The 9,411-nt window shown below is 55.9% G+C and overlaps 1 protein-coding gene across 1 annotated transcript; it reads left to right on the forward strand.

Annotated features, from left to right (window-relative positions):
* Positions 1 to 1,628: 1,628 nt before the first annotated feature.
* On the forward strand, positions 1,629 to 6,181 carry SIX2 (SIX homeobox 2). Its single transcript, XM_049833479.1, has 2 exons — positions 1,629 to 2,496; positions 4,965 to 6,181. The coding sequence occupies exons 1-2, from the start codon at positions 1,937 to 1,939 to the stop codon at positions 5,266 to 5,268; spliced, it is 864 nt and encodes a 287-aa protein (XP_049689436.1). The 5' UTR covers positions 1,629 to 1,936; the 3' UTR covers positions 5,269 to 6,181.
* Positions 6,182 to 9,411: the final 3,230 nt, after the last annotated feature.

Below are 9,411 nucleotides of genomic sequence, written 5' to 3' on the forward strand. Positions count from 1 at the left end.
CCGTCCATCGGCCGCGGAGGGTCAGGCTGCGAGGCGGGGAGCCGCAGGCCCGTCACTTGTGGCTTCGCTAAATCCCTGACGCGCCTGGGCGGCTAAAACGGTACCGCGGCAGGAGCCCACAATTGCGGAGACCTCTCCTGTCAGGGCTGCAAACGGCGTAGAAGGAGCGTGTGGGATTAATTATTACTTCTGCGCAAAAGGGGAACATTAAAGGCCATGGAAACGGCCCCGAGTTTGGGGCCGGGAGGCTCCTCCCGAGCGCCTTCACCTGGGCGAGCCCCGGCGCCCGCCGCCGCTCCGGCGGTCCCGTCCGCCCGCGCAGCCTGCGGGCCGCTCCCGCGGAACCGCCGCGTCGCCCTCCGCTCGCTCGTCTCACCCGCTCATCCTCCCCCGACCTTCCAGCTTGCACAATCCGTCTCCCTCGCCTTTCGGTCTACGGAAAAAAAACTGTAGACCGAAAAGGACGGGAAACGATACGGGTCCCTGCCCCGCAGGGTCAGTAAACGTAAAACGCGGTGTGTAATAGGCACGCGTGGGTGATAAGCGTCCGCTTAATCACGCGAAGTGTCTCTGACTTTTACACGTGTTCCTCTCCTGAATGAAACACCCCGACACGCTCCAGGAAATCAAGTAGAAATAAATGCCCGGCGTCCCGTCATCAACAAACGCCAGCGCCCTGCGCACCGGAGCGTGGTGGGGCACGGCCGGCGCTTAATGGCGAGGCAATCTTTCCCCAGTCCTGTATCACCATGCCTCCACCTAGCTGCCGGGCAGGTACGGTCAGCGTGTAACGGGATCCCAGGTCAGGAACAGGGTGTCTATTGTATACGAGAGGCCGCTTCCCTATAAAACTCTCCGACAGTTGTTACTGGGCGCTGGGGAGGAGGGGTAAGCTAACGCATTTAGAAAGAAAGTTTCTGCAAGGCCGGAGGCGGGTTTTTTCTCCCCACCGGAGCAGCGGGTGCCGCGGACGGCAGAGCCCGCAGTCCGGGGCGGCGGGCCCGGGATGGGGCCGCGGGATCCAGAAGGGGCGGCGGGGCCCGGACGGGGCGGCGGCTCCGTCCCGCCGCGCCGCAGCGCCCTGCGGCGAGAGGCCGGGGCCCCGGCTCCGTGCTCCGGCGCTCCCCCTCTCCCCCGACGGGCGCCTGCAGCGTCAATCACGGCGGAAATTTCTCCCTCGCTAGCTAATATCTCAGCTCGCAGGGCCGCCTCTGAGTGGATCTGAGCAATCTGTCAACCCAGCCGGGGAGCCACCTCAAAACAGATCGGGTTACCCCTGATTGACAGCGTCACCATGGCAAATAATTTGACTAAAACTATTGTCTTCTCCTGGCAGTCCCCGGGTCAGATAACCGGACCAATCACAGCGCGGATAATCACTTTTCATGCCAGCTTAGAATAATATTATTTAAAAAAAAGGGGGGACAGAGAGAGAAAGAAAGGGGGGGGAAACTCCGAGAGGGAGAGGAGCGAGGCAGCAGGGCTTTACCACTATATTATGTGGGATCTTGCGGCGGCGGGGGGTGGGGGGGAAGCAGGGAGATCCCAAACCGGCGGCCGAGGGGGGTGGGGGTGGGAGAGCCGCGGCCGCTGCGAGCGCTGCAGATAGGAGACAAAAGAGGCACGAAGTTACTCTCGCAACTTGGACTTACAAAAAGGAGGCGGCCGGGGGGGGGGGGGGGGGCGGAAAGCCGCCCGCGCTCGGGCTCCCGAGACTTTTTTTCTTCGCTCTTCGCCTTTTTTGCCCGGCTCCCGCGGCCGCTCCGGGGCCGGGCGCCGCCGATGGCCGCGGCTCCCCGCGCCCGGCCGTGACGCCCGACCGGGCCCCGCCGGGCGCCGCCGCCCCGGGGCCGGCCCCGCATGCCGGGCGCTGCCCGCCGCCCCGCGCCGCTCCCCTCTATGCGGCCGTAGGGTGCGCGGCGGGGCAGGGCTCACCATGTCGATGCTCCCGACTTTTGGCTTCACCCAAGAGCAAGTGGCCTGCGTCTGCGAGGTGCTCCAGCAAGGCGGCAACATCGAGCGGCTGGGGCGGTTCCTCTGGTCCCTCCCTGCCTGCGAACACCTCCACAAGAACGAGAGCGTCCTGAAGGCCAAGGCGGTGGTGGCCTTCCACCGGGGCAACTTCCGCGAGCTCTACAAGATCCTGGAGAGCCACCAGTTCTCGGCGCACAACCACCCCAAGCTGCAGCAGCTCTGGCTGAAGGCGCACTACATCGAGGCGGAGAAGCTGCGGGGGCGACCCCTAGGGGCGGTGGGCAAGTACCGGGTGCGCCGCAAGTTCCCGCTGCCCCGCTCCATCTGGGACGGCGAGGAGACCAGCTACTGCTTCAAGGAGAAGAGCCGCAGCGTCCTCCGCGAGTGGTACGCCCACAACCCCTACCCGTCCCCACGCGAGAAGCGGGAGCTGGCCGAGGCCACCGGCCTTACCACCACCCAGGTCAGCAACTGGTTCAAGAACCGCCGGCAGCGGGACCGCGCCGCCGAGGCCAAGGAAAGGTACGGCTCCCCCCGGCGCCCGAGGCTCCCCGGGCTCGGCGAGGGCGTCTGTCCGCCAAAAGCAGCCCCGGGAGAGGCGGACGGGACCCCTTCCCCGCCGAGACCCCGCTCCCCGCACGGCCGCCTCGGCGGCCCCGGGGCAACCCCTTCGGCCGGAGGCGCTTCCCACGGCCGGCGGCGGCTCCCGCTTAAGCAGCGCGGCCGCCTCCTCCCCGCCGCAACCCGGCGTGGAGCCCCGCCGCCGCCGGCCTCGCGGGGACCGCGGCCCGCCGGGAGAGGCCGGCGGCGGCGGGGCTGAGGGCGAGGGCTCTGCGCCCCGCACAGCTCGGAGCGTGTTCTCGGGCCTTACCCCGGCGCAGAGAGGGAAAGCCGGGGCGGGGGAGGGGGGGGGAGGCAACCGGGAACGAGCGGGTCCGAAGGTTGTTTGCAAAAATTGCCTCTAACGTCGGCTCCTGGCGCGAGGCGGAGAGAACCGTACAGGGACTGACGCGAGCGACCTCATACCTCCCCCATTAAATTGCCGTTCGTGTTCACTACCCAGCAAGGTGCTCATGAATGCACCTTAACAGACCTATATTCGTACCCCCAGCGTGATTCCGAAACCGTGTTTTTCTCCTTAAATGAGCTGAAGGGACCATTAACAGCCGGACGGAGGTTAATGCCTACACCCTTGCGTATTCGGGATGACTTTTCCGTCGGCAGTCCCTGTGCCTTAGGAAGATGGCTTGAAGAAGCAAAAAGCGTCCTCTAACTGCACAGTGGCTCCTCACTAGCTCGCTGAATTGCTGGGTCCATACGGATCTGATCGTAGGGCCTGAGCGGTTAATTAACGAATTAGAAATCTCCCGTAGATCCGTCCCTCTGAGGAGACTCCTTTTCTTCGTTTCTGCCTAACGTGTTTTGGAAATGGCCAGCGCCGTGGCCGCGCAGCTGTGCAGCCCGGCAGGTTCGGGCTCCACACGGATTTGCTCCATACATTTCCCAAAACGGTGCTACAGCTTTAATTTTCCTTCAAATCCCTGCAAGTGTTGGTTTTATGAGATGTTAGAGATCCTTTTTATTGCTGATAGCGGGGACTCGCCTTCAAATATCCAAAGGAAATGAAGGTTACACTTATTCTTTTTTTTTTTTTTCCCGAAGAATCAAATTTTAAAGTTCTCCAGAGACAAATAAGGTTTTTGACATTGAAAAATACACTTAACCTAATATTACGCTCCAGGCGTTGGAAAACAGACCGTTCATGGGATTGCCATTCGCTCAAGCAAACTTGCTCAAACAGAGCTTTCTTGTCTATTTTTATTTTTTTGGCACAAAGTGTCTCCAGCCACATCCTGCAGCCCTTATTGAGAAAAAAACGTCAGTGCAATGGCTTCACTTCTCTCCACCAAATCCTGCAGGATAGGGCCCCCTCTGCCAGACAGTGTGTTTCAAAGCTTCCACAGAAGCTTTTAGACTTGCAATGCCTTCAATATTACAGGCAGGGCTGTGTCTAAAGTATTTCTGCGAGGGCTATGTCTAAAAGCCACGTTAGCGTTGACGGGACGGCCGCCCCCACCCCATCTTGCCCCTCACCTTTCAAAAAAAAAAAAAAACAAAAAAACAAAAACGTATCAGCAAGGCCTTGGCCAGCCTCCAGCTATTTCTCCGTGTTTATGGTGATGAATTCGGTGATGAATTTTGAAATTACGTCCTGCCTTTCCGAGCCGGCTGGCTCTATCTGTAGGCGCACCGGCGGTGCTGCCTACCCCTGCCGCGGAGCCGGGCGAGGGGCCACCCAGGCTGCGCCCTCCGCCACCCGGGCCGAGGAGGGACAGAGGGGCAGCAGTGGGTGTGCGGAGCATTTCCCAAGAGGGCCAGGGAAATAAGCAAGTTAACTCTGTTTGCTTGCCTTGCCTTCCATATTGGGCTATGTTTTGAGCTTTAAGCTCAGGGCGAGGGGAAAAAAACCCGTCCAGTTACTTAAGCAAGAGCCCTTCCCGCCTGACGCGAGCCTTGGGAGGCTGTGCTGCTGCTGCGCAGGGTGATCCTGCCTACAACTCGCCGTGCTTTGGCCTCCCCAGGAGAAATCACGGCCCAACTACTCTTCAGCTCCGGGACCAGTTTTAAAGTTAAAAAGTCCTTTGTTTTTTTAATGCCTTCCTCCCTCTCTTCCCTTCCCATCCTCCCCCCTCTCCCTCCCCACGCTGTGCAAACGCTTTGGGCGCAGAAAATGACGTTTTGGCAAACTGACACTTTCCGCTGGGCTAGTGGGAGACTCTGTTTACAAGCTCGGCGGACCTTAGACCTTTGTGCCAGATGAAGAGGCCTTGGAGGTTTGCAGAGTTTGTAAACCTGCTGTTTCTGCATTCCCCTCCGCTTGCCGCCTCCGGGACCCAGCTCCCCACTGCCCACCGCCCCCGGTCCTGCGGTGCACGCCCCAGAGCGGGGACCACACGGTGATTTCCCTCCCTCTTTTGTTTTTCCTATAGGGAAAACAACGAGAATTCCAACTCCAACAGCCACAACCCGCTCTCAGCGTCAATGAACGGGAATAAGACAGTTTTGGGGAGCTCAGAGGACGAGAAGACACCATCAGGGACCCCGGATCACACCTCCTCCAGCCCCGCGCTGCTGCTCAGCTCCAACCCTGGGCTGCAGCCCATGCACGGCCTGGGTCACCCCCAGGGCCCCAGCGCCATCCCCGTGCCCAGCGCTGACCCCATGCACCACCACAGCTTGCAGGACTCCATCCTCAACCCTATGTCATCCAACTTGGTTGATCTGGGCTCTTAAAACAGTGTACCCGCTCCCTTCTTCCCATCAGCCCTCCTTTACTCTTTCTTTTTTTTTTTTCTTTTTTTTTTTCTCTTTTTTTTTTTTCCCTTAATCTTACCAGAGACTTTGAAAGCGATGACAAACTCCTTAGTGGATGTGTTGTGCCCTTTGGCAGCAGGCTGGCTGCAGGTTTGGAAGGTATTGGACTCGGCTGTGGGCAGTGATGTTGTGAAAAGCCTTAAGGGTTGCTTAAAGGTGGTCTCAGGCGTGTAAGGACTGTTGGACAGGAGCTGTGATTTTCACGGCAGGCTGTAAGGCGGTTCGGTGTAGCAGCTCTTTCCAGCCTTAACTTCACAAATCTTTCCGTGGTGTCACTTGATCGGCCGGTCTGTGTGGGAAGAGACACATTGTAATCTTCTTTTTTTTTTCGGGGGGGTGGGGAAGAAAGGGGAGCGCAAGGCCGCTCTTGCCATGCCTGTTTGGAAGTTACATATCGCTCCCGTTATTCTATTGTAGCTATGTATCTGTGGCAGGTGTACGATGTACAATTTCAACTAAAAATACAAAAGTTGTAGTCAAGTTATAGCAGCAACATGCGCTCTAAGCAAACTCTGTAACCTTCTTGTAGCTGATGCTATGCAGAGACGGCTTCTTTGGCCTTGTCCATGTGGTGCTTTCGCCATTTGCTGGGTGGGAAAGGAAGTGATGGCCCAGCTCCAGCCCCGGCCCCGGAGGAAGGCAGGGGCAGATTCTCCCCTCGGTGTGCAATGAGGGCAGGAGCGGGCTTTAAAAAAAAAAAAGAGGAACTGCTGCTCAAGGTTAGACCTAAACGACAGTATCAAGCGCAAGTCACTCACCTTAGTTTTGTTTATTGTTTATATTATGTGAATACATTCTTTGGAAAATATTTCTGCTTTTATTTTATAATAAAATTTAGAAATCTAGCTCGGTGTGTGGCTGCTTCACTTGGCCACGGGATGTTTTCAGGCTCAGCCCTGAGCGGAGCACAGCGGGCAGCCCGGTGGCCGGGGCTGACGGCGCTCGCCCGGGGGAGACGGTGCACACCCGGGCCGTGTCGGGGCCCCCGCGGGTCTCCCCCCGGGACCCTCCCCGTGCCGCCGCAGAAGTGAGCGGGCCTCGTCCCCTACCGGACCCCCAGGGCCATCAGACGGCACCCCCGCACCCCTGCCCTCTCTGGGGTGACCCGCGGAACAAAGCCCGGGCACGTCGGGGGCCGCTCCCACCCGGCCCGGGGAAGTGGCGTTCGCTCCCTGCGGGAGCGAGGAGGCAAGAGGACGGGGAAGGAGAGGCGGTGCGGACCCTAAGGGGAGCGAGGAGGTCGCCCACCTGTTCTCCCGAGGGCACGGCCGGGCGGGCCGCGGGCTCGTCCGCCCCGCTGTCCGCTGGCCCCGGCAGATAGCCGCCCCAGGGGCGGGCGCGCAAGCGGAGAGTGGCCAAACCGTGCTCCGGGGTCCGGCACGGCTGGACTGCAAATGCCTTTCCAGCTCCTGTGGGAGTGATGCCGGGAATGGGATTTCTCTATTCCGCTCCTTTTTCTTTCTTTCTTTCTTTTTTTTTTTTTTTTTTTTTTTTTTCCCTGTAAGCATAGGGTGGCAAAAGAGACAGGCAAGTTGCTTGCGAATTTGCTTCATTAGAAGATAAGAGCTCAGGGTGATTTCATTACAGCTTGCACCCTTGCTACCAACTCTTTGCTAGAAGCCGAATGTGATATTATCATCTGTTTAAAATGTTCCTTAGACCTTGCAATGGGTTTTGTACTCCTCTCCCCCCCCCCCCCCCCCCCCACCTTAAAATGAATTTCTGGTGAAAAATAAACCGAGAAAACGATACGGCTTCAAGCGGGATAGAAATATGTGTAGATCAGCAAAGATCGCGTCCAGGTTTCAGACGCTGGCTGAAATTTCAATCAACGGGAGTTTTGTGCGGGCAGTGTCCTAATTTGATATAATCTGGGGCTGGATTAGCGCCTTTGTGCGTTTGTGGGTGTCCGCTAAAAGCACATTTCTCTGAGACCCCGTTAAAGTCTATAGAAAGGAAGGTATAGATATCGGTAACAGGGAGCATCAGCCTCGGGAAAAAAGCTCTCTCTTATTCGTGGTTGTAAATCCAGTGTTCTCGTTATGCTGGGGTGCAGCGGGGTACAATGTTATAGAGGAGGCAGTGTGGTATATTCAGGTCTGTGTTTCTCTGTTTCTGCTCTTTGGGGTGATTTTTCAGCAGCGGAGTGGATGTGGCTGTTGCCTCTGCTGTGGGAGCGTACCAGTGTGGTCCTACACGCGTTAGGGTCTAAATAGCAGATCCCGTTATTTCCGTCGAGGGGCATCTAATAATTTTAGCTATGAATTCTAATCCTTTGACAATAAACATTTCGCAAGTAGAGGAACCATCGCTTCCTAGGGCTACAGAAGATCTCCTCTCTCTGTAAAATAACACATGCGGTGGTGCAATATTGCAGAGAATTAATTAATTGGCTAGTTAATTATTTTGTATTTTTAGACATAGAAGTAAGTTTGGGAAGGAAAACAGAGCGACTGGGTTAATAAAACATGGCCCCGAAACCGAAATAAAGCCTTAAGGCTTTGCCCGCTGGAGAAAAAAAAAAAAAAAAAAAAATTAACCCCCCCCCCCCCAAAAAAAAAAAAAAAAAAAAAAAAACAAGAGAAAGAGTAAAGCCAAGCCGGGGAACATTTAAAGAGGCAGGATGAAAACAGGATGGGGTGTACGTAGTTAATAAAAGGTCATATTGCACAGAGGAGGCAGAATTCGATCGGGGAAAGTAAATGAAAGGCGGACAGGGTGAGAAAGGCCCTTCTAAAGCGAGGGGCGATGAAAACTCCTGTAACTTCCAGCGAGGATCACTTGTATACGGAGAAAGGAAGAGAGGGCGAGGCGCTAAAGTCCATTAAAGACAGCTACAATCAGAAACCATGCAGTAAGAAAAAGAAATAAATCTGCAGGTTAACCTAGCATTAAGGGCGCACACAGCTTAAAGCCCACATGATAGGGCGTGTGTAATGCAACCTGAAAACCCATACATGTTACGACTCATTTTATCGGACCGTACTTGCGTTAGTAATGATGTTTGATAAATTAGCCCAAATCCCCCCGATTTTCCACGCACAAGAAAAGTTCCAGATAGAGGAATATGCCGAAACCGACGTGACTAAGCCTTGGTTTTAAACAGATTAGTTATGATTCACTAGCATTACGTTACATGGGGCATATCTCTTCTCACGGTTGGTTGTTTACGGGGTGCAGGCGCAGGTTTCGGGGCATAAATAAAGAGACGGTCCAGACCCGGCATGAAACTGCCCCCGGCTATCCCCGCACTGAGGCGGGGATGCGGCGGGCAAACCCCACAGCTGAGCCCCGATAGCTTGGGCACCCGGGGGAAAAACCACGCTCGCTGTCTCTCTCGCATACGCACACGCACCTACACATATATACATACACACGCACGTATACATATATAAAAGTAGTATTTGCCCTCAGACTAAAACCTTACTAAATTACCTAATGAATGCAGCATTTACGGACCCCAGAACTGTAACTGGAATAATTCCTTTAGATAGCAGGGCACTGAATATTCACGGTGTACTAGAGCAGATTCGTTCTGCTGAGCAGCCCTGTACTTTATTACATGAGTGTTAACTGTCCTGGTGCTGCGCTGAAGAGGTTTATGAGAGCAACGGCACATTTGAGAGAGAAAGCAATTTTGGCTATCCTGCCAGGGCGCAGCTCGTCACCCTGCCGGGGAAATACTGATGGAAGCGAGGGCAGAGCATCCCGACAAGCTACTGAAGATGTGGCACAGTCCCCGAAGGGGAGCGTGAATGACACTTTACCAGGGACAGGGAGCAAGTTCATTGGCGTAAGAGCCTTTCCTGTGAGTCCGGGAGCGTATGCCGGAGTTTGCTGGTTAAACTCCTTCCCTCTGCAAGCCCTTGCACGAGCTTGTGGGTAAACAGGACCCTTTGGGAAGTACAGCCGCATCTCATCTACCAAAAGCTGTGTTTTCCTTCGGATAATATAAGCCATTTTGCAGACATTCAACGCGATCTGCACGAAAGAACTCGCCTGCTTGGGCTATTTATTGCCGGCTACCCCGGAGAAAGCTACGTTCCCCTCTTCTCGTCCCCA

This window comes from Accipiter gentilis, chromosome 30 (genome assembly GCF_929443795.1).
Source record: "Accipiter gentilis chromosome 30, bAccGen1.1, whole genome shotgun sequence".
NCBI classification, from domain to species: domain Eukaryota; kingdom Metazoa; phylum Chordata; class Aves; order Accipitriformes; family Accipitridae; genus Astur; species Astur gentilis.

Excerpts from the sequence above, each read along its gene's own strand:
- SIX2 (XM_049833479.1), top strand. The coding sequence starts at position 1,937 with ATGTCGATGCTCCCGACTTTTGGCTTCACCCAAGAGCAAGTGGCCTGC. Across the intron at positions 2,497-4,964 it reads GCCGCCGAGGCCAAGGAAAG|GGAAAACAACGAGAATTCCA; the intron begins GTACGGCTCCCC and ends TTTTTCCTATAG.